Raw genomic sequence first — 26,067 nt, 5'->3', positions numbered from 1 at the left:
AGCATACTTTGTGTGCTCTTTGTAATGGCTTTTTAAGATTCAAAAACAGCAGCAGCTGACCAAAGTGCTGTACAATGCATCAAAGGTACAACATGAGTTCACAACATCCATAAGAAAGTGAATATATTTGGAAAGAAAGACAAAAATAAAGAAAGCAACAAAGGAAACCTAAAATAAATAATGTAAAAATATGTCCACATGAAGAGGAATATTAGCAACTTCAGAATTTGTTGGAATTTACAAAGATGAATGTCCATTTTATTTGAATGTTCATTTTTCATCAGCAAAAATCAAAGTGGGTCCCCAAACCTTCTTTTTTTTTTTTTTTTGTAAATGTTGGCACAGAACCTTTCTTAAGTGTCGGCCTTCAATCATCTGCTTTTCATACGAGTAATGACTTTTTTGACTACTTTAACAGCTAGTCCAATTCAGACCACATAATAGCTTTTTGGGGCTAACTAAACCTTAATATTGTCCCTTAAGAAACATAGGTCATACTTATTGTGTATGCTAATTGTGAACATTCCACAAAGATCACCACATGCAAATGCAGCACGTGGTGCCAATTATAATGTCAGCAATACTGTCATTGCCATATCTTATCAAATAAAGCTCTTATCTTAGCTTCCACTCTTAATAGAGAGATAATTTGCTCAGCATTGCTGCTGCGTTATCAGCAAACAATCCTTACATGATAAGGAGCTGCTGTGAATGTTTTCATACCTGCGGCTGTCAGATAATCCAGCCTTTGTTCGCCATCAGTCAGGAGGCCATAGGCGTGTTTCCTTGGATCTTCACATGATTGTTCAAGGTTAAAATTAGCCTGCACAGAGAAAAATCTCTCAGTGGTGTTCGTGAATGTGTGTTTATGGTTAGTTGGGTGCTCCTGTTGCTTGTTTCTGCAAATGTTCATCGTGCACTTTGCTCAAGGCGGTCAAACAGTACAAGAAGTTGTCAGAACAACAAACCAGCAGGTCAGGATTTAACAGAATTTTATAACCAAAGGCAAAGGTATCATTAAACATTTTAAACATACATAGGATATCTACAACTTCCTTAAGTATGGTCTACCAACGAGATATGTTGAAAACTATAAAATAAAATACATGTCAAAGATGTTTTTCTCCAACATGGCTCTGTCATGAATTAGTTCTTATCATGCTGATTTATGTCCGTGTTCACTTTTCACATTAATCTCTAATTCGTTATTTGATGCACACAAAAAGATAGAGGCCTGAAAGTTTCTCTGTCAGAATGGCTGATTTATTCAATCCTCTTCTCTCTCTCTCTCTCTCTCTCTCTCTCTCTCTCTCTCTCTCTCTCTGTTCTGACCTGTTCATTGGACGGTTTGCCTGGAGGCAGGATGTTAGCCTGCATGCAAGAACAACTCCGTTTTTCAAGGGGTAATATACTGACACACAACACCCTCAGGCGGCTATGAAAGAAGCTATAAAGCAGGAGGCCTCACTGAGGTGACAGAACCGGAAGTACCATGAAAAATAGACATTTTTTCCCAGCAGCCCATCTCCAACTCCAGCCCATATTTGGCCGTAATGTTTACATCGTTCGCTGTATTATTTGATTAATCTGTCTTCAACAACCTTATAAAATCCCGCCCTTAAAATGGGATCCTTGCTCGTGTTTTAAAATACAAAGAATTCCAAAATTCTACTTCCATAATTGTTCCGTGTTTTTCCTCCCTTTGAGTCTCTTGATCCCACTGACAAAAATGTTTTGATTTAATATTTTCATGACAGACTTCTGCTGCCATCAATCAGTTCTGGATGAATACATTTTCATGATGAAGAAAAAAACAATCTACTGATAAATATCAGATCATTCATCTATATTAAATGTACATATTTCCTGATTTTCGCTAAAGGCCATGCTATTACCTTCGTAAGTTCAAGCCTGTCAGTGCATGTTTAACTTTTTGTTTCTGCACATTTCCACAGATCTACATGTGTGATTGCATGTCAGCGTGCAGTGTATGTATGTGTGTGTGTGAACTGACAAATTGTGTTGACCCATGTTGACCCCTCTTACAAACGTCAGTGAGAATCGGTCCATCTGAACGAGTAACAACAGGTTGGAGAACTTGTTGAAACTCAGCTCAGATAATTATGCCCCCTGAGAAAAAATGGTGCGATTCTGGAAGATAAGGCCTTTTTCTTCTAAATATTTTCTGCACTGTGTCTGAGGGGTTTTCAGAAAAGATCAGAGTGTTATGAATAGCTTTCTGGCTGGAAATCAAAACGAGGAAAGTCTTGGATATAATTTATATTTATTTATAGTTAGTCTTCTTTCTTCTTGTGTCACCCCTGTCGTGTAAAACTTTTACAGAAATGTTTTTTTTGCAGCTGACATTAAATTACATCGACAAACAAAGATGCTGCACGTGGGTGTCTGCTGTAGGAGGAAATCACTAATCATTTTCATCATTTTAAACAACAAAAACAACAAATGGTGATTTAGCAATTCAGATTAGTTGCGGAGGCATTGAAACCACCTTCTGCCGTGCAAAGTAACAGAAAGTTAGAGTTTAGAGACAACTATTTGACTAATGTCCTGTCATTTTCTTCTCTGCTTTGCATACTGAGAAAGACTTTTCTCTTTAAATATGCTAGTTTCCTCTTTCTGCCTCTGTTCTAAATTATGACCGGTATGCCAGTAACTCGGTGCATGCGCTGCACATACGCGGGTGTCATTGGGTGTCAGAGGATGTGCTTTAAAAGATCTCATGTTGCGAAAATGAACCTGTCACTTCCCTTCTCTGTGACACTACATGGCACGCTGTATTTCTATCTTTCGCTCTTTACAGTGTGTGCTTTTTGATGGACTGGTGGAAAAAGCTGTGTCTATCATGTTTGATCTATCATGTTTCATTGCAATTTAACAAGACAGAGGATGTTTAACCAGAGGAATGCCTCCAGCAATTAAATGCATTCAAAGTTCATACATCATATTTAAGGGAAATTACAATGTCTTATTGAGGCATTTGTTCAACTATAGTGGCCTTTTACAGCATTGAGATCAGCCTAAAATCTTTGTGCAGTACCTTCTTCTACCAGACAGTGTCACTGTTGAGTCCACTCTGACATTATCTAATGACTGAATTCATCTGATCTTATTCTAAACTTTAATTTACCACCTTCTCCTCTGCTCTGTGGGTCCATATGTCTCCCCACAGGCCTGTTAGAAATCCATTATTCTACAGAGGCTAAACAACATTTTCTTGCAAATGTGCTCAGTCCACCTGGTTGTAGTCGAAATTGGAGGCAATCAACGTAAATGAGTTCTCCCTCTCTGTCTCTCTTTCTCCCTACGGGATTAGAAGAACGTTGAATACAGCATGGTCGTTTGCTTCTGTATTCTAATTGTATACAAAAAAGGAGGAGAGGAGTGATTAAACATGGAGAGTGATTAAAGAATATAAACAAAGGAAATAATAAAACCCAGTAAACCCATTAAAACTGGCTTCGGTTGACTGTGTTTCTTTGAACAACATACAGTGGCTTTTAACCACCAATTATTAGTCACCGTTTGTTTTTACCTTCTGGAAATCCCTCACGGGCGGGGTTAAATGGCTGCTTATTTGTATTTGGTGGTAATACAGAACTATTATCTGAATCATATTAAACTAAGTAGTTGCAAATACTTCATGGTTTAGGGATTTTAATCCCAGAATTTACTGGAATTTATCTCCAAATCCACGACTTTATTCTGAGCAAAGTAACACAGACAACTTGGCATTATCTGTGTGTGTGTGTGTGTGTGTGTGTGTGTGTGTGTGTGTGTGTGTGTGTGTGTGTGTGTGTGTGTGTGTGTGTGTGTGTGTGTGTGTGTGTGTGTGTGTGTGTGTGTGTGTGTGTGTGTGTGTGTGTGTGTGTGTGTGTGTGTGTGTGTGTGTGTCTGTGTCTGTGTCTGTGTCTGTGTCTGTGTGTGTGTGTCTGTGTGTCTGTGTGTGTGTGTGTGTGTGTGTGTGTGCTCTAGGCTACACTTTGTAAGAATACAAAGCCTCATTGTCCAAACCATAATGGCCACAAATACTGTAAGACCTTGAAATGTAGTTATTAGAGTAACGGGATATGTTAAACTCTTAAGCCAGCAGCTGTTACTTTTCATGCTTAAACTGAAGCTTGCTTTGAATCTGTGCAGCAAGCTCCTGTTTAAACAAATGTGCTGAGATCAACATATGCTGATACAATAAGGAGTATAAAATGTAAAAATCGTACCATATCATTTGATGGGTATTTGGGAAAAGGGAAAGTTCACCATTTCCTCATTATGTGCAATTCAACTTTAAAAATCTAATTTCCTGTTTCTCAAGCAAATAAGTGATGTCTTCCTGGGAAGACATGATTCTAAAACCAAAAGAAAACAAAACATTCAACCCTGGTGTGTGTTTCTGTCTGTGTGAGAGTGTGGGAATGATTTAACTTGCTCTTGGGGACACTTCTCAGACTGAAGGCCAGATAATTGAAGACTCTGTGACCAAATGTGGACAAAAGCTTTGTCCACATTGAGGTGAAAAGTAGTCTTTTTGGGTCAGGGATTAAGGTTAGGTTAAGTTTAAAGTAAGCCAAGAAGATGCTACAGGGAGCTTTTGCAGGAAATGAGCCGTAGTTTGTTTGATGTACTCAATAGTTACCTTAGTAAGTGTATGTGCACCCTTAAAATCTTTTTGTTTAAGCTGTATTAAATGAATCTAAAGGACAGCAAAAGCTGTGCAAACTTTTCTCCTCTTATATAAGAGTGGAACAGGAGAAGCAGGGATTTAGAGCAGACACACAAATGGATAAAAATCAGCTGTTGACCCATTTTGCCTCAGTCCTACTTTTTAAAGTCTTGTGGCAGAACCAGACTTTCTTCAGTGCCTTGAATCCATTTTTTATTATTTTCAGACCAATGATTAAGACGGTATCTCTTTGTCTGTTTGTTGATAGCAAAGGTAACGATTTATAAGGTGCTAAGTGACGCCTCGTTTAAAGCAAAGGAACAGGGGAATAGCTAGCCCGATTACATTCAAATGTCATGAATAGAGTTGTACCTTCCTGTACAACCAGAACTTTCTGTTTTTGTAATGAAGTTTCAGTAAGGATAAAAAAACAGGAACATGTTTTCTTGTGAGGCCAATGTCTTGACTATAGAGCAAGCTGTGAACCTGCCAAGCTAACTGTTTCCTCGAGTTTCCAATTTATACTGTAACCATGATGGATGCTATATGTCACGAGGAATTACAAGAGTGGAAATGTGAGTTTGCATTTTCTTCACAATGTCAAACATTTCTGTCAACTCTTCAAAAAACAAAAAAAAAGATGCTTTTCAGTGTAAAACATTTAGTCCATAAGCAGCTCAGTTTGTTGTTGTGTGAAATAAAGGGATAATTATTTTCGGCTGAACAAAGGATTTGTTGTGTTTTGGGTCCTCAAGAGAGACACAGTGGGAAAGCATACAAATACTCAACTGTAATACGCAAAATGAGTGATGACTGAGCCGGTGTAATACATGAAAGCACACGTGCGCCCCTGCTCATCTGTTCGAGATACGAGCTAGCACTTTGATCTGTGCTGCAGGTGAGACCTGCGTCCCGAGGAGGTCTACTCCTGCGCTTGTGTTTGTTTGCATGTGAATGATGGTGTTATCGCTGTGTGCGTGTGCGTGTGTGTGTGTGCGTGTGTGTGTGTGTGTGTGTGTGTGTGTGTGTGTGTGTGTGCGTGTGTGTGTGCTGCTATCAGCTGGCATCTTACTCCGAGCTTTGTAAATTCACTCAGTTTACTTTGAAGTGGGCTACCTGTTGAGTGAGTGTGTGTGTGTGTGTGTGTGTATCTGTGTATTCATGTGTGCTCGAGCCACTATGATGAAAAATTGAAGAGTATAAAGGGCCTTTTATTGTAACCAGAATGAGAGACTGGCACTCAGTGGTTAGTGTGTACTTGTATGTACGTGTGTGTATGACAGACCGAGGTGGAGAGCGAGAGGTCAGCAGAGCCTGGTACCCAACTTCCCTGCCGAAGCCCTATCTCTCTCTCTGTGTGTGTGTGTGTGTGTGTGTGTGTGTGTGTGTGTGTGTGTGTGTGTGTGTGTGTGTGTGTGTGTGTGTGTGTGTGTGTGTGTGTGTGTGTGTGTGTGTGTGTGTGTGTGTGTGTGTGTGTGTGTGTGTGTGTGTGTGTGTGTGTGTGTGTGTGTGTGTGTGTGTGTGTGTGTGTGTGTGAGAGAATGAATGAAACAAAGACTGATAGCACAACAAAGAGACAGACTGACAACAACAAGCGATTGTGTGTCTCCTGGTCTCCTGGTTCGTCTCATTGCACAGTGTCATGCGCTGTCACAGCTGATTATTGTTGCTTTGGAAAAGTCCAGGTCAATTTTTATGTCATTTGTAACATGACCAGGCAAGTCTCAAACCTCTTTAAGCATGTCTCATTTGAGTTCTTGTTAAGCTCAACAAACCAGGGTTATTGGGTTCCTTTTACAGTCCCCCAAATAAAACAATAATAAGATGAGTACATTATACATGTTTTAATCCAGCGTTCCTGTGTTAAATGTTCATTTATCTGCCAAATAATAATTTAAAAAAAAACACAATCTGAGTACTTCTTACATGTAAATAATCCGATTTTCTCTCCTTCTAAAACAACTCAGATTTCATCCTGCCCTCAGGGGCGTTTGCAAATTTTTTTAATCGATTAAAAAGTTTTGTTGGAGCTAATGATCGAATAAATCATGTTTCTTTCCACCTTTTAGCTTGTGTTTGGTTACATTATGGAAATACGTCATGACACAGTAGTTAGATGCTGACGAAGGACCGTTTAATGGGAAATTCAATTTAAATTTTTAAACAACATTTCCAAATTGTTCAACGAGGACAGAAGCAGGTCTCCTTTGCTTGAAAGGGATTTTTTTTAGCTGCAGCACGAGCTATATTAACAACTTGTTTAAAAGTATTAAGTGGTTTTAAGAAACTAAATCTATTTAACTATGGAAGCATACAAAACTAGCTGCTTGACTTTTGAAGTAATGTTTGGTTACGAGTTTAGCGCTACATGCTAAGTATATGAGCTTAGGTTAGCACAGGAAAATATTCTTATTGTATTTATTTTACTTGTTTTATGCAAAAGTACACTGCTTCTACAGCCCAATTAACACAAAGAAGGCATTTGGACACTTTTAGAGTATGTTTGCTGAAATTTAATTGGACAGTCAAGTTTTTTGGGTTTCCTTGAGTCCAATTTAGGTTCACAGCACTTTACTACCTCTTCATCCTGAAACATATGCTTTCATGGTAACCAAACAACCACTAAACCCTGAAGCACATAGATAATGTTTAAAATGTGCCTTAACCACTTTATTAAAAGCATCCACATGTTATCAGGGAAAGATTCAGTGTCTTCAAAAGGCAAGCTAAAAGTGTGTTTTTAAATGCCATTACCTTCCCACAATAGTTGTTAAGATATCTTTCCCTCATTATCACCTCATAACTGCTGTCATGGCTGAGGTCCTTATATAAGATAATTTAAAACAGCACACGAGGGTTTAAGCAATAAAGTTATGATGTCCTGAAACTATGTAAACCCCACTGTTTTACTATCTTCTCCCCAGCAGCTTTGTGGGAAATTAAATACTATTAAATGTTTTGTAAAATGACTCAAGGCAATCCATTCAGCGTTCTCATAGAAGATGCTATTAATAATTAAAGGCCCTTTATACTCAAAAGAAAGTTACTTCTATTCTGGAGAAAAGGGAACCACTCACCAAAAGCCTGTGTAGCAGGTTTTGTTTGTGTTTCTTTATAACTGTCACAACTTTATTTACAGTCAAGAAAAATTGTTACATCAAGAGAAAGAGCAGTTTAAAGGCCCTGAAGGCCTGTTATGTTATCAAGGACTAGAGAAAATTACAGGTATGGGTTGACAGCTCCTGTTTGGGCTCCCACGTATCCAAACACACATTGAAACATGCCCAAAACAGTCCAGGAAGCCCCTGATGAACTCTCTTTTAAAACCACAGCCTTCACCCTAAAGTACCTGTTCATCTCTCTGTGTTTACAGGCATATACAAACCAAAGAGAACTTTTCTGACTGAGCATTAGTGAAGAACCTGTCAAAACTAACACTCTATAAGTCTCTTTAAGCCAGGATAGAGAGCGAAAATGTTCACAATACATCTAAAATGGATATACAATGCAGTTTTTCTTTCTTGGAAAAACTTGAAAAACTCCAATTGGCATTTGCTGAAGACTCAGTTTCAAGGAACCCAAGAATGATGAGGTCTGGTGTCTCATCATGCACTTTCAGTTTCTAGGAATGATTACAGAAAGTGGGCAGGAGAGTTTGTTTTGGACCTCTCATTTTGGGATAAAGTCTAAATTTATAGTTTGACAAGTAAAACAATACAGAAAGCCTATTATGTGCCACTGTGTAGTCATACAATACAAACCAGAATCCCCGAAAGACGGCAGAAGTGTAATTCTGGAAAACCACAGAGGGAAAACAACTACTCTGCTGACATTAGGGGAGTTCTTGGAAGCATGTCAATGCAAATGCATTCAGAGAAAATACAGAAGTGAAAGTGCAGATGCTTCTGCTTTTACACAAAAGAGGAGGGCAAATACATTATCCATTGTTGGAGGGTAATTGTACACAAATGGAAATTGACCAAGTACCATAGTAAAGTAATTTTAGTAATTCGAAGTACAATTCATTGAACACACACTCCCTCTTTGTAGTTTCTTCAAATGATTCTTTCTTAAATGTGTTTATCATGGTGGTTTCATTGGGTGTCTGTTATTATTTCTATTTCAGACCATATTTGGCTTTTATAGTTATCAGGGCTAATGAGCTATATACTACTTTCCCTCATTTATAGTCCACAAACGCTAAAATAATTGCAAATATTAGTAGTTACTAAGCAGCATCCTCCGGTGTTGAAAAATGCAGAAGTTGAAGTGCATAATCCTGCAGTTCGTTCACTTGAAGTCACATACACAGTTACAGCAGGAATTAACCTGTATACAGCCTGGTTAAAAAAAACAAGCAAAAGTCTTTAAATAGTGGGTCAAAGGTTTATATGGACTTTGTGTGTATGTGTGAGAGAGAGAGAGTAGTTGTATGTGTTTGTGTAGGTGTGTGCGTTATGTTCAGGTACACTTTAACTAATGAAATTCCTACCATTGAGGTGATCATTTTTCTGAGGATTATGAGCTTTCAGCAGTGTTTAATCACTGTTGACAACCCTCTTTCCCCTGAGGACACTCTTTATTTGTGTGTCTCTCACAAGAGGCCACTGTTGGTGGTCTGTTGTTTCTGTGACATGAGGATAACGCCAAAGAAAAACTACAAATGTTTCAATATATCATGCGTGTTTATCAATGTGTTTGCGGTTTGCTACTGTACTTCTTAGTGGTTAATTTGAGCCTTTACGTTTCTTTAAGTTTCCTACAGTATACTTTCCACTCAAGCACACATGTTCATTCTGGGTTCTTAGGGAGCCAGTGTGTCTGTCTGCCTGTTTCTGTGTCTCTTTAAAGTAAACAGCAGCACATTATTGTTTCCTCAATCCTACAAAAAGTTTGTAAGCCTTTATTGACAGAAAGAACATCTAATCTATCAACTATATTTGAATGTTAAAACATGTTTTTTGGGACATTTTTGGGAATACAGAGCGATAAAAACAGATAGAGCAGGATTTAAAGACGAAGAGGAAAAACATAAAAGAAGTATAATTATTTTAATTTAACATGTTCTGTGGGCGACCGATCAGTCTCAGTCAGTCTGGTGTGACTGTTAGTTTAGTCAAAAGAAAGCTATTAACCGTTAGCTTATATGTACTCATGTTAGCCAGTGAGGTTAACTTCTGTATAGACCGTATAGACCAACATTAACACTCGAGTGTTAGCTAACATAGGCTAATGTTAGCAAATGGCCATGTTGTCTAACATCTATTGACCATTTGATTGTAGTAGCTAATGTTAGCTACTGACTATTTGTTCATTTAGGCTTAGGGCCTATGTTAGCAAATTATAGTTAGCGTGTGTAGCTATTCACAGTTGTAGGCTAATTTTAGCCAATATTTGCAAATTTAACTGCTGTATTCATAGATGTTACTCACCTCTAATTCATGCCATGCCGATGTTTGAGTTTTATTAGCCGAGGTTTTTGAATATCCATTTCTAACAGTCCTGGCATAAGCTTGTCCCCTGTGCTCAGATTATCTTTTGGCCTACCTGATAGGAACCCTGGAGTCCCCTAGAAGGCTGTTAACTCCTTACAGTGGAGCCTCAGTGCTTTTACGAGAAAACTGCTGACCTCAGTTAACTTAACAGAAATACCACAGAATGTTTTTGTCGAGCAAACAAGCACAAATAGACAAATCTTGGCGTGCACTGTTTCCAGTGGTTGTTCATTCAAATAGAGTCACAGACAGGGGACTGGTCTAACTTTATACATGGACAATATTTGCTAGGTTTCAGTATGATTTGGTATTCCAGCAACTTCACAAACAACATTTGCTATCAAGGAGAATAGAAAGAGAGAGAGGCTGAAAAAGGGCTAAAATAGAGTAAGACTGGGTGAATAGGTCGTTTGTTTGTCCCTTTCGCTGTCCTCCCTGGCCTTGGTGCTTGGTGCCTGGCATCCAGGGTCATTTTCTTTTATAACCACCACTGCCATCATTACATTAGCATTTGCACTGCTGTTGGGGCGAGACTCAAGTGTACGGGTGTGTGTGTCTGTGCTCGCTTGCTTGTTTGCTATACAGGCCGTATTATGCAGGGACTCGGAAAGACAGAGAGAGGGGATCAGGGCCGAGACATCGACCTGACATCGCTGAGATCCACCATGCCAGCCAGCGGGCCTTTGCAGGTCAGTGCACAGAAAAAAACTAGGCAACAATATAGTGAAACAGGGCAAGAAACTGTTTGAGAGGCATAGACAAAGTTGTAAATATACTTGAGGAAAGAAAAAGGGTATGATCCAGCCTGTACAGCATTAGCCTCTATTTGTTCCTTGTTCTTTCTTTGACTCTTTCTGGTCTATATGTGGCACTGAATTTGCCACAAAGCTGTGGTATGTCTTGTCTGTGTGGTAGTAAAGGATCAGAGGGTTGCTGTGTGTCTAAGCTTTGAGTCCGTATTCTATTCTGAGACCAAGTTACGATCCCAACATCAATCAAATATCAATTAGAGCCTCAGTGCAAAGGCCCATAAAGTCCACTAATGCAGCAACAGGTCAACAGAGGAGGTACTCACAAATACCAAGATAAAGGGGTCAAGGTAGGGTTAGAAAGCTGTTTTGTTTCTGGTATTGAAACAATTGGTGTTGATAGTATCCTGATCTGATTTTGATTTGGGTTTGTTTAGCACTGTTGAACTCAGTATTTTTTCATTCCTCTGTCTCATCATTTACTACACTTGTAAACATGTGGACAGCATTCCCAATCCATGCAGCAGCACCACTACACACTAACATACACACAGACCACACACATATGCTCCCTGGTGTCTGTTGCTGTTCATCTTCTGTATCGATGTCAGAGCCAACAGTGTTTCTGCCATTGACCAGCATGACTATCAGTTACTGTTATATTTAGCTGCACAGTCTCCAGCTAAAAAGTGCTAAGACTCAATACACACAGCTGTGTGTATTAAAGATGCCAGAGCTTGTGCCTTTGAGGGTTTGTGTGAGACAGAAACAGATGTGAAAGGAAGGGTTTTTATAATCCTTTTAATCAAGGCCATGTTGATGATGATGATTTAACATTATGAGCTCTGTAAGAAGTGGACATTGCTTTTTTTTCTTTCTTTTTTTTAGAATGCTTTTTTTCGTTTTCTTTTTTTACCTTAACAGTTGGCCTTTATTTTACTATCACTATCTGTTCGTCTTCTCCTTTTTCTTTTTTTTCTTCTTTTTTTTTGGGGGGGGGGGTGAAGTTACAATATTGATATGACTATGTTTGTTTTTTTTAATTGTTATTGAGGAGGTTGTTGTGTTTATCCTTCTCAAATTTGTACTATGATGCTAGCTTATGCATTGCTATCACTTTCATTACCAATGTGCTACACATTCACTCCTCAGATACAATTAATACTCTTACATTTGACCAAATAGCAATCAATCATTTCAGATTTTGTCAGCAGAAAGACAGTTGCAGCAGTGTCTAGAACATTTTTATGATGGCAAAAATAAGGTTGTTTACCAACTTTTCAACCGTCTCCATATTTACTACTTATAAATGCTGCCCCTGTTCCTTCATTTCAACATAAGTCTGTTCATACTTGGTGCTAAAAACAACCACAAATGCACATTTACGGGCTATAAACAAAGACGCAAGTCTAAAGTAGTACCCTTAATCACAAGTTGAGAATATATAGCTGGTTTGACCCATCAGCTGCAAGATATTGCAGTTTATTATATCATGTGGCTTTCAGTCTAAATGTTTTCATTCACACATGCCAAGTTACACCACAACTATTCATTTCAACCCTAGTGGTGTTATCATATGCTGACTGAGTGAAGAGAGAAATGTGTGTCCTAAAAAAAGCAGAAATGAGTGTACATATGCCCACATGTGGGTGTTCAACTAAGCATATGTGCGAATGAAATTGCTCCCTCAGCATGACACACATCCTGTATGTCAATACCACCTCCCCCTAGAATGTTTCTGATCGATGCTACCTTCACTACTTTATGCATCTCAAAAGTCCTTGCCATGCTGTTTTCATCTGCAGATGGATGGCCACTACTGGATTTGTAGTTTAAGTGTAGAATTATGTTATAGATATTCTTCTTTAAAGTGGCAGCTATGTTCAATCTGGTTTTTGTTACAATCTTAAGCATGAACTGGTCATTTATGGACTCTGTTCTTACATATGGCTTATTAATGTACTTGTATGGACTACTTGCTTTGGGGTTATGTATATAGTTTGTTGATTGCAGAGATAACCATGTAGATGCTAGTTGATCTATCTGAAATTAATTAAGCATTTGTAGCTTAGCTGGTAGAGTAAGTTGGGGGTTCGAATTCGAAATTTGTACGAATAAGATTTGTTACTTCTGCACTTTAAAAAATATATGAATGGGTGTAAATGGTAAGGTGTGACATGCGATGTTAAAGTGCTTTGAGTTGTCAGAAAACTAGAAAAGTGCTATCCAAGCTCATGTCCATTTAACAAAAAAAACAAACAAATAAATCAGTTCGCTCGTCAGGGTAGAGCCTAGAGAGCCTCAGGCTGGTTAATTAGAGCCAGGAGAAAGGTAGCAGTGGAAAGCTGGTGGGTTTTAAAAAATCCAGACAACAGTCAAAAAGAAAGGACATGGTACATTGATGGACGAACATAAGAGTCTCAGCGCCTCAGGGATCCACAGGTAAGTAAACAGAAAACTTACATCACATTATTGTCTTAGGGAAATGCCAAACAGCCAAGGGGGAAGGCAGACAGAAACCAGGAACGCAGAGTCAGAACTTGTAATGAACAGAAGAGTATTTTCAGAAGTTTATTTCTAGGATTATGGATCCTTATGAGTAAGTGAGCAGGGGAGGCTGATATACCAGCTTGATTGCAGATTGAAAGCAGCTGTGTGCACAGGTGAGTTGATGAAGTGGGAGTGGACAACTTGCTTAAGGGAGCAGAGGTGAGGTGAGAAGAAAATTACGGGACCAGTGGAGAAGAACTGTGATAGAATACACTCCTCAAGGGACAGCTCAAAATAAGAAAACAAACTGAGACGAGCGCCTGGGGGAGGATTAATATTCATCAAAATTGTTCAATCTGCCTCTTCCTCCCTTTTCTGCTTGGCCTCTGATGGAGAGCCAGATATTGGGTGGAACACTGGAAGGGAATCAGGAAAACATGTCAGCAAGAACGTCAACAGTGAACCACGTGGGGTGTCCGATGGTTGGGTCAAACAATAAACTAAAGACGCAACAGGCAAGACGGACAAATGATCAGGAACTGTCAAGTTGTCAGCTGAGACCCGAAACTCTTTACATTACAAGTCGTCAGTTGGGACCCCAGACTCTCGACAGGACAATTTGTCGGCTGGGACCCCCGACTCTTGACATGAGAAGTGATCTGTTGGGATCTCTGACTCTTGACATAACAAGTCGAAGACTGAGACCCCGGACTCTGGACATGACAAGCCATAGACCAGGACCCCTGACTTGGAACATGACAAGTCATAGACCAGGATGTGTGACTCTGGACATGACAAGTCGTAGACTGGGACTCCCGACACTGGACCTGACAGAAAGTAAATCCCTGATTCTGAACATAACTAATTTCAGAATGGGGTCCCCGACTCTGGACATTACAAGTCATAGACTGGTACCCCTGACTTTTGACATGACAAGTCATAGACAAGGACTCCCAACACTGGACCTTAGGAAAAGTCAATCCAGACCCTAATTTGGAATTCCGGACCCTGGCAACTGGCATTGCTCCACAAGAATTTGATGACGATATCACACAGTGGGAACTGGAGACTGAAGATGCTCAGGAACAGAGAACACCGCAGCTGATCTAAAGGGAGAGAGCGTCTTGCAGACCTGCTGCTTTTCAACAGACAAGGCAGGCAGCTGCCAGTAAGGGGCCCTCAAATGCTGACAATCTGAAAACCACAGCGATTGCTCAAAATGTGCAAATTTTGCTTAGCATCTCATGCATTATTCCTTGGAAAACAAAACATTTACCAGTAAAAGTCACTGAAGGAAAATGAATCGGAATGATCTTTCTGGGAGTGAAAAAAGAAAGATGAAGAGCATTGGGACACTGGCAGAAATAATGGTGGTTAGAGGGACCCCCATTCATTTTGCTCAGAGCCCCAACACACTCTAGAATCGCCTCTGGGTGCTTTAAGCAAACAAGGCATTTTAAGCTTACCTTCAGCTGTGCTGGCAGACTTAGGGTCAAAAGGATTTGGCTGAGTCTCAACTGTAACAGCCAGTTTGGAGTTATAGAGGTCAGGCTGAGCAGAGGCTGGTGCAGCCGACTGGACCTTGATTTATCACAATGACTTTTGTTTGGATATAACAGTTTCAAGTTTGACAGAAAAAATTTGTTTTGATTATAGTAAAATAAATGTTGCAGGTTTTACTCAACAATACCATCAAACCATTGATGTATTAATTGGGATAGTTTGTGCTATGATTCAGTAATGCATACAAAATGTATTTTGTTGATTTCTACATGTTTTTTTTAAGAGAGGACTATGTTATTATCAAATTACTTAAACTAATCAGCTACTCTAAAAGTAATGGCAATGAGTTTGAGATACACAGCAGTGGTCACACCAAACCCTGTTCAGGCACCCCAATAGAAGCAACAGAATGATTCCCAATCTCCCTTCTACTCTAATATAGCTTTATACCTCTTTTGGCCCCACATGAACTAAGCATGTATTTAGTGTCTAGAGTCAAAGTCCTGGTCAGAGATGCAAATATCCCTGATAGGCATTTCCTTGCAGCATACTAGCCTACGGGGTTTCTAGTCCAACCGGTCTAACACAAGGCATGTGTACATAAAGAAATAGTCTGACAACGCTGTCAGAAGATTATTCAGAAAACTGTTTGATGAAAGTTCTGAAACACTTTTGGATGGATGTTTTTGATTGTGACTGATTATAATTATGGTTGGGGATTGATGTCCTTGATTTTAAAATCAACTATTTTTTGTCTTTTTCTCAACATCTGTACATAATGATAGAGTCCTCAGGAAAGGGTTTCATTTGCTGAGATTAGATTCATGAGGTTTTTACGCAGCATCTGTGTGGAGCTGCCGTGATAAATCTATTTCTATGGTGTGAAGTCTTTACACCTCCAAGTCACTCTCTATGTATAGAGCACAGCAGGAGGGCGTGGGGTGCTGTCACAGGACTAACAGGAATCACACAGACTTTCTAAGCATGGCTGTCATGTTTGAAAGACAGAGGTCACACTCAGAAGAGGGGAGAGTGCACTTTAATGTGTAACTTCAAAAAAGAAGACCACTAAAATTGTCCAATAAATGGCTTGCACCATTTAGTGGGCCCTCTAACATTGAAGGTTCACAAGTTCCTTCCACTTAGAAGGCAAATTAGAGTTACCTTTTAGTTCATTAAAAGACAGGAGAGCATATAGAGTCAGAAATCAGTCAAAGAGAGTGGAAAATGACATGCAGGAAAGGATTCCAAACCTGAGCTGTAAGCTTGGAGGACTGAAGCCTCCATACATGGGGTGTGTGGACTAACTACTACTAACTACTAACCACCTGCTCCCCTGCCTTTTCATGCTATACATGTTTATTTAGTTAAATCTGTTGGTTGATTGCATCTCTTGGAAAATGAAAATAAGCGAAGGGAACCAGATCTGTTGGCTTTTGGGCATGATATGTATCAAGACATAAGTGAAATAAGTGTTAACTATACTTTTACAGTGTCAACACACTAGCATATGCAATAGCTTTAATGGGAAGAATTATGTTGGTTTCAGAAAACTCTATAATATGAATCTTCATTTTTAACCAACTGAATTATTTGTTAACCTAACCTGATTCAGTGACACTTGACCTCAGCAGCTCTATACTATACCCAACAGATCTCATGACTCAGTGTCAGGGCATGAGGTACAAAATGAATGTTAAATCACAGCGACCCTGAAAGCATGACGCTTGTATTTCAGAGACTTGCAAAGTCATTTACTATGTGTGTGGATAAGCCTGAACCAGCAAAAGAGTGACTTTGAGAGACAACAGAGGGGTAGGGTCGTTTTAAGGCCAGCGTTACATGACACTCAGAACAACAACAAAAAATATTATTTTATTAATAATGACAGAAATAGGTATAAAAGTGCCATAGCACTGCCAATAACTGCTCTTTTGTTGTTTTTTAATTTGTTTTGTCAGGTGATGTTCTTCCTGTGTTTTCTAAAAAAAAAAAAAAAATCCTCCATCCTTTTTTTAAGTTTGGTCCTTTATGTCCCTCTATGAATTCTGTCTCTTTCATCTCCGTCCCACTTCTCCCACCTCCCAGAATACATTGCTGCCTTTATTTGATATTGTGTGTGTGTGTGTGTGTGTGTGTGTGTGTGTGTGTGTGTGTGTGTGTGTGTGTGTGTGTGTGTGTGTGTGTGTGTGTGTGTGTGTGTGTGTGTGTGTGTGTGTGTGTGTGTGTGTGTGTGTGTGTGTGTGTGTGTGTGTGTGTGTGTGTGTGTGTGTGTGTGTGTGTGTGTGTGTGTGTGTGTGGCCCCTTCTTGGCCCCTGCAGTACATCCCAAGTACTACATTCTGAGTGTGGGTGTGAAGTACAAGAAAGTGTGGGTGTTTGTCTGTGTGTGTGCGACGTGTTTGTGTGTGTATTTCTGAGAACTTTCCGCTAAGACCCAACGAAGCCATATCTTTCCATATCTTTAGATGACAGTTGTTTAATGGGTGTGTAATGTTGTATTTGTTTTGTGAGTCAAGGCCATGGCATTTGTTTCAGGCGTTGTGTATGTGTGTCATTATTTGCATGTTATATTATTTCTTTCTTTATACCTTTTAATCTGGGAACAGGGAACCCCTTTTTTTCAGTTTGGAACATCTGTTGGTTCTCCTTCAGTTTCCAAACAAACTAGTTATTATGCAGTAGAACCTTTGGTGGGGTTCACTCAGAAAAAAAAAGAAGCATGTATGAAACAAGTTTGAGTCTCAACAAAATATAAACAAGCTGAAGGAAGCGCCATCCTGCCTCTCCAGTCTTGATTCGAAGATATTTCCGAAACAAGATCGAGCTAACTCTGACAGAATAACCGTTATTGCCAACGAGAGTGAACAGACCAGGCAGCGTCCCTAACGAGATGTTGCATGCTTTTACAGCTCACAAACATAGAAGCAGACATAAAAAACTACCCAAGCCAAGCAGAGTATTTAAAAAAGAAGACCAGCTTGTGGAATTAGGACCAAAAACACGAGTCTTTTTCATGTCTAATGCAAGACAATAGAGTCGACCAGTGGCAAATGTCCGCCATATTTGCCTTACTTCTAAAGTCATCTCTTTGCAGTCCTGCCAAATCGCTTAGTATGTTTCTAAAATTGTTCAAAATCTTTTGAAATTAGGTTTTCTCCCACATATTAAAAACAGGCTAGGATTTAACAATGGTCTCGTGTGTAACCAGCATTAGGGAGCCTGGTGATACATTAGTCATATCTGACTAACTCAGATTGTGTCAGGAGCAATCAGGTGCCTGTTTGCGTTCAATACACCCAGACACTGTGACACACCTTCAATGGCCTTTCTAAAGGACATCTCAAGTGCCACCCAGATTCCCCCTGGTGTTTGAGGATTCTAACCTCTAACCTTTGAGTTCACACGTTTTCTATCCAGTGGCGCCAAGTTTAAAGAGCCTCTGTGTGAGATCTTAACAGGCCTTTGAGTTTTTTTATGTTTCAAAATTATATTAAACGTATCTAAAGACAACGTAATTAACCATAATAAATGTTTTTTTTTTACATTTGGAGTTTAATTTACTCTATTTTAGTTTTTTTTTTTAACCAGCTTTTGGCTACCAATGAAAAGTCCATTCTTGACATCATCTGAGAGTAGGTGTGGTTAAACACCCAATAAAACACACACCCAATGACACATTCAGACTCCTGCTGGCTTTCTTCTTAAATCATTTCTGTTTTTAATCATGCACTCCCATGCAGAAACAGAAACATTTGTCTCTGTTAACATCTGTGTTGTATAAAAGGTCTATGGAGATCTGTCCTCTCTGTCTTTATATGAAAACAAAACAGAAGTATTCCACTCATGTTTCCAAGCGTTTGATAATTGTCCCTCACTAACTGTGTACCTCCTTTAAATGGAAAAAAAGCCATAATTCTTAGAGGTACATATGTAGATCAAGGGCAAACACAGTTGATTTATTTCAAATTCATCAAAGTTTAATTGACTGAAGCAGGAATTACATCTTTCTTTCTGTCCATTCTCCCACTTCTATATACTCTGTCCCCCCGACGGTCTCTTTTTCTTCTGTTTTTTTATCCCCCCTCCCCCTGATCCCTCTTTCCATGTCTCTCTATTCCTCTCCCTCTTTCTAGGTAATCTTTGTTTTCTTTTCATTTTTTGGGAGGAAATGACAACTGACTTGATTTGAATCTGAAAACAGCTTTACAGGAAAAGGGTTTAATTTGCTGTACATATGTGTTTGGAAGAAAAGTGATTTTTTTTGAGAGAGAGAGAGAGAAAGTATGCAAAAAAAAAAAAAGCCAAAATGAGAGATACCGGACATAACTATAGATCCCAGAAGATATAAACAATTCAATTATCACATACACACCAGTCTGTCTGCCTGCTGTGCTTTTTCTTCCTCACACCCACAATTATTATGTCAGGGTGACACACAGCAGGCACAAGTATCCTTGTTAAGGACACTCACATTTTCTATCTTTTCTTTCAATGAGGAGTAGAAAAAACATTGATTCCAAAATCTACTCAAACACCTTTGCATGCTAGGTGGTAGCCTCATCATCACCCCTGCACAACGAGACTAAAAGAGAAACAGTCAAAACCTTGAGCCGATTGTAACACATCAAATAAATCACTCGCTGCAGCTTTAAGGCCAACAGTGTTGTGTCACACTCTTGTTCCTCTTCCATTCGCTCCAGTCGTTTCTGCCAAGAAGGAACAGGAAACCCATGCTGTAGCACTGAGGCTCCCCTGCTGGGACGCTATAACTAACACACACATAAATCACAAAGGCACACCAGACTTGTATTTTCCAAGTCCACTGTAGATCATCTTTTTCAGAAACTTAAACATGCCTTTCTCATTGAAAACACGTGTGTATTTTTAGGGATTTTCTGGGAATTCACAGATTTATTTTATTGTCAGACAACTGTGAATTACATCAGCTGCACATGTACTACTGCAACAAACGCATATTGAGATACAGACACATACATGAAGCCACACAGCTGCTGAAAAGCCATAAAAATAGACATAAATGTGTACAATGTCGTAAACTTTTACGATGCCTTACACACTGTGTGTGGTGTGTTCGTGGTAGATTAAGTCTGTTCATAGGATTCACATTGATTAGCATTAATCTGTAGAAAGTTCACACATTGGAAAGTAACCAAAATGTTGAGCTGCACCTTTAAGAATGGAATAAAAAAAAACATGAAATGGAAAGTATCAAAAAAAAGGGATCAGTACTGAATCTGACCTTTAGTATTTGTTGTTAAAATGTGTTGCTATGCGGCAGGCTGCTGGCCAGTATAAAGTGTGCATATATGTGCGTATATGTCAGTTAAAGGCTGATCTAAAGGTAAACATGGGCCTCTCTCTATCTGTTTTCCCTCTCTCCAGCACGAGTGTTAGGTCATCGGCTAAGTCAGCCGAAAGTGTGAGTGTGTGAGAGGGTAAGATCCCGGACGTTTATGTTTCTTGTCAATCTTGTATGTGGGTGCACGGACATGTGTATGTATTAACTGTCCATTTGACACATGTACAGTGTATATGTATTATATACCTGTTACATGTGAAAAGGTTAAAATAAGAATCACAGTGAGATAATATCGTTTATTAATTTTCAACACTATGAAATACTGTGTGCACATAACCAAATAGCAGAGGTTGCTGCTCAGTGGAGAACATGTTGGAGCATTTAGCTGCCGGACATTTTCTGTCAGAACTGGATGAGACCAAAATTGGAGCTTTAAGTTTAGATGTTAGACTTACATTCAATAACGCCAATGATTCCTTCAGTTTTTTCTTGATTTACTTCAGGCTAACAAACAGTTGATTTTCAGCCACAGTTAGCTACATTGTCGCAATTAGCTTCCTTGAAAGCCCAATATTTCAGCGAGAACGGCGTTTACTTGTCCTTCATTTGGCTCACATTCTTAAATGCCATGTTACTCTAACCAGCTAAGAAGAATAATGTAATGAAGATCATCAGGGTTGCATTCTCTGCCTCCTGCTGGCCAACAACTTATTACAAACGCCTAATATCAAGACACTAAAACATTTCAGTTAATGCCATAAAATGGTGTAGCCATGTGAGGTCGTATGGGACTTAAAACGTTTTTAAGAGAAGGTAGTCTGGTCGGAGGGATAGTGGGAAGTGAGTGAGCATTCTTCTTACCTCATCCGTCGTCAGTTGCTGATGTTCCTTGGTGCCTGCAGTGTTCATGGGACTATTGTTGATTGATTTCAATGCCCATGAGATCACGCTGACAGTGAAACAAGGGCACTCTGTTAACGATTACCCGCTGTGTAAAAAGACATTTACTAAATTTAAGAGAGAACAGACAAAAGTTCTGCAAGTATTCTATTATAACTTTAACTAAAACTAAAGATTGCTAATTAGTGAATATTAGCATCTCCATTTTTAAATAGATAAAACTATATAATTCAGCAAATGTCCTTGGCTGTTTGCTACTTAAGCAAATACACAGTTCTAGTCTTGTATTTGAACATTTCACATGACCGGACCCAAAACATGTTTGACAGCATTTTTCACTCAGTATTTTGTCTACATAAGCCTGCTTTGTGCAAACATATACATCATGTTGAGGAGCCTCTAAGGATCCCAAGAAATGCCTTCACTGAGCGTTTGCCAACTGCCTTAACTGATCTATAGTGTGTGTGTGTGTGTGTGTGTGTGTGTGTGTGTGTGTGTGTGTGTGTGTGTGTGTGTGTGTGTGTGTGTGTGTGTGTGTGTGTGTGTGTGTGTGTGTGTGTGTGTGTGTGTGTGTGTGTGTGTGTGTGTGTGTGTGTGTGTGGGAGACAGAGTGTATATTCCCCATTCAGAAATATCCGTTTATACATTTGACCTCTCCAGTGAAAATAAACATCAATAATCTCTGAAAATGAAAACGTCATTCATCTCTTCACAGTGCCAGCCACACACACACACACACACACACACACACACAAACACACACACACACACACACACACACACACACACACACACACACATATGCTATCACACAGATATTGGTTTCAATTAAGAAAAGGAATACAATAGATAGAAGAATAGAAAATAAAAAGACGATATGGCCATTTTTTTATGAATGTTTGAAATGTATCTACAACATGTTTATAGCCCTTTATGGTCACAAGAGGTTACATTTTATTTTGAGAGACCTTAACCTTTTACCCAGCCTTGCCTCCTGGTCGACATTGGTAGTTAGAAACAAAAATTATCGGAATGGCTGGGAAATTTGGACAGGCATTCATTGTCCTCAAGGGAAACGTTTGTGCAAACTTCGATTCATTATCTTTTGCTTTCACATCATCACCAGGTCAACCTTTAATTTAGACTAGAAATCCTATAATCTGTGTTTTGTACGAGTTAGCAAATGTTAGTGTGCTCCTCTTCTTTCTTTCTTTTTTTTTTTTCTGTAAGATGTAGGCATAGACATACTGCTTTGCTTTTAAATACAACTAAAATGACCTCCAAAATGCAAAAGAATAAGTGTAAATGAGTTCATTTGGACTGACAGCGAGGTTATGCATCCACTGTGCCGATGTGGCTCTATGTGGAGGTCTGTCTCAGTGGAAAACTACAATCATAAGCATTAAACACTTTAATTTCCAGCAGTGGTAGTACATTACAGTCTTGTGGTTATCTGAAATGACACGAGTGGTTGTTACAGTAGCTTTGATCACAGCAGTCTTAGATCTGTGTTGTTGATTATTACCACATTGCCACAGCAATACGAACATGGTATCTAGGAAACTCTGCTGTTTTCTCGTTCTGCAGGCTAATGCTAGTCGTAAAAAAATCTCCAGAGGACGTTCTTTACTGTAGTTACGTAGTTCTCGACAGAATATCACCATGGGTTCCATGATGGTATTCAATTAACTTCTCTTTATGTGGACGCTGCCTGGCGACTGAATTGCAACCAGAGAGTGCTTTATATTATCTGTGTGTGAAATGAAAAGATACACTTTCTGTCTTAAAGTCAGAGGAACCTGTATTTTCACTGAGCACAGTTCACAGCTGCATCATGAGGACTTGTTTTGGGGTATTTTATTTGCCATGGTAGCAAATGTTTGTTTCTTCATAATACGCCCTTTACATACATACATACTGCAGAGAGTTTTACAAAACTTCCTCACACATAGTCACACGTCACGTCCTCCAGGCTAGTTTCCGTGTGTACCTTTGACCTACACCTGGTCATACAACATTTTTCTTTTAAAACACGTTTTTCACCTCGGTTTATTTCTTATATCTTATACATTTCCATCACAGAATTAGTCCGCTGTTAGTCAGGCTTCTTATTCACAAAGAAATGGTTGTGACAGATGAGATGCAAGGTTGTAAAAGAAGAAGCTCATCTAACATGAACCTCCATTCATCTCATTCATGGACATGTGGTTTTGTCTTTATTTGTTCTGTAAAATATTAACTCGTCTTTTTCACACTTAAAAGGCTTTTAATAAACTTTATAATGTGTCAGGAGTTGCATGGGCTCCCCTTTTAAATCTGATTGGCCACCCTAAGTGTCACCCTAAAAATCCCCAAATCCTGATTGGTGAAGTTAGAAAGGGTAAATAAAATTCATTTACTTGGTTGGGTGCACAACACTTCAGGCCATAATTACAGAAGTCAGTTCTGAGTTGGGCCCCAGTCAAAAAAAGTTTGGAAACGGCCCCTTCGACATTATTGCGAAATGACAAGCCAAAGAGATTTATTTGATTTGTTGTGATAGTAACCTTACTTTTCCAGATTCTTTTTTTTTTAAGGTCAGTATTTTATATCTGAGATATTAAGTATCTCAGATCTGGCTGTGTCCCTTTAAATTTCTTGGACACAGCCTTTGGCACAAAACAGCAGCCTTCGTGGAACTCTGGAAGCGGGGAATGCCCACATATATTCAACACGCGCTCTCACACACACACACACACACGGACAGAGGAAGGAAGCGTGTGCTGTGGACTAGTGATGAAGGTCGAGCCATTAAAGCCAGGAAGCTGCTGGGAGGAATGTTCTGTGATGTCACACACACACATGCCACACAGGCATGTATACCACATGCATGATACTGTCGGGCTTCTTCCAATGAACACTGTACGCACACACACTCATCCTGCCCGTCCCTCTCTCTTATCTCGCAGAAAGTCGAGATCATATAGCAGCAAACCAACTTCTCAGGTCAATGACTTATAATGACACAGATGACACTCACTGTTTGCTCACTGTGTAATCACAGTGTTGTTATTCTGCTCTGATGACTTAGGTGACTCATACTGAAGGATTTGCCAATTTAAAGGGATTGTTGCTGATTTTGCCTTGTTGACGTCTGTTCACACACTCACTCGCTCACACACACGCACACTCACAACACACACGCAGCACACACTTAAGCAAACACACTGTGGAATCTGAAGAAAAGGTATTGCATCATTTGATTGTCCAGTGGTTGTTTATCCTATAGTGGCTGTTAATTGTAGTTTAAGACATTGTATTCTTCTCCGTGGATGAGTCATGGGCATTTTACCTTCCAGCTGTTTGTGGCCTTTTTCTGACAAACGCCACAGCTATTATTTCAGCATATTTATCAGTGAGGCCATACATTTCTTGACATACCTTTACATACTTACCTTAAAATAGGCTGTAACTGTGAAGTGATTTTAACTGTTAATTTTAAAAGGCTAAAAAATGAAATATTTTTTGCACTTTTAAACCTCACTTTTAAGTCCATCTGCGGGTTAGCATCACTCCTTTGTCACTGTCATAGTTCCTTAGCATTAAAGAGTACTTTTGTTTTAATCATAATCTTTCCATTTCGTTCTGTTAAAAGTTGATCTATGTCTTCTGGTGTAAACATTGTTTCATTCAGCATTTCACTCTGAAATGACCCGTGAGCTGCAACAGCTGGGTTGCTAGGTGTTGGACACGGCATTCCTTTAAAGGGAACGTCTGCAGCCAGCTCCCTTGAGAGCAAACATCTGCATCCCTAAAGGGTACAATGTTGACCTGTAACCTCCTAAAACATAGTGGCAAGGTCTCATTTCTTATCTTTTCCCTCTACTTCAGATAATTCTGTCATTTTTTATACCTATAGCAACAAAGAAACACAAGGACTCCCATCTATTACTGCTGCCTTTGTCCTCAAGGGCCTCTTTTTTTACATCACTCCATCCACTTTCCAAACATCCCTTCCCTGTCATAAAATCTACAAGCAAACACTAAACAATGAGTAGTATATATTTACAACTCCACAAATCATACTGTGGAGACCAAGGTCCTTTTACATGTCATTGTGCAAAGTATTATGAGTTTTTCCTCTGTTTATTGCAGGGCGAATGATTTGTATTGGTGTGTGTGAAAGTGCGTTGGTGTTCATGGCAGGGCTGGGTCTTTAGCTTTCTCTTAAAGGTGCAAAAGGACTCTGCAGATCAAATGGACTTTGGTCGTTCCTTCCACCACGGAGGAGAATTTAGAGCCCTGTTGTGAAGGTTTAAACAAATGCCTTTCATTGGCAGAGCATATTGGATTAAAAGGAGTGTAGACCTTGACAATGGAGTTTAAGTAAGGAGGAGACTTTTTGGTCATTTTTAAAAAGAGAGTAGCAGGGTTTTATTTTGAGGGGAGCAGTAAATGGGAGGCAGTGAAGGGGAACAGCAGAGTCACGTGTGATGTTTTGGGTAGGTTAAAGATCAGTCGTGTTGATGCGGTGCTGTGGCTCATCAGGGGTTTGATATTGCATGCAGGTATGACCTGCCAGTAAAGAATTGCAAGTATGTATGTATAGAAAAAAATACAAAGATCATATATGGTTAAAAGAATGAACGTAAACAGTTTAGACTAGTTTTGAATAAATATTTAATTGAATCAATCTTATTCAACTTACATTTTTTGGATATATTTTGTTTGTTTGTTTGTTTGTGTTGGATTAATGTTGCACTTTACATAAAATCCATGGCGAAGAGCTGCAGTTAATGTTCATATATTGAAGCTTACAGAGAATATTTTCAATCATTACAATTAGACCAATAGGAAGTCTCCTGGACACTATGCCGACTGAGCGCTGTTCAAGTTTTAAACCTGCTGTGAAGCAAGTCCGTCCATACTCGTCATTCCTGCCTGTCAACAG

The 26,067-nt window shown here is 39.3% G+C and overlaps 1 protein-coding gene across 7 annotated transcripts in view; it reads left to right on the top strand.

Annotated features, from left to right (window-relative positions):
* Window positions 1–10,598: 10,598 nt before the first annotated feature.
* LOC306817885 (ninjurin-2-like) overlaps window positions 10,599–26,067 on the top strand; it is a 29,266-nt gene continuing 13,797 nt past the window's right edge. For 2 of the 7 annotated variants that reach the window (XM_079335136.1, XM_079335134.1), the window contains exon 1: window positions 10,599–10,862. In XM_079335136.1, the coding sequence (XP_079191262.1) occupies window positions 10,767–10,862 (96 nt within the window). In that variant the 5' untranslated portion in view covers window positions 10,599–10,766. The remainder of the gene's footprint in view (window positions 10,863–26,067) is intronic. The other 5 variants (XM_079335135.1, XM_079335140.1, XM_079335139.1 and 2 more) reach the window with 4 other exon arrangements.

The sequence above is a fragment of the Symphodus melops genome, assembly GCF_947650265.1.
Source record: "Symphodus melops genome assembly, chromosome: 22".
NCBI classification, from domain to species: Eukaryota; Metazoa; Chordata; class Actinopteri; order Labriformes; family Labridae; genus Symphodus; species Symphodus melops.
This window is presented reverse-complemented; position numbering and strand designations above follow the sequence as displayed.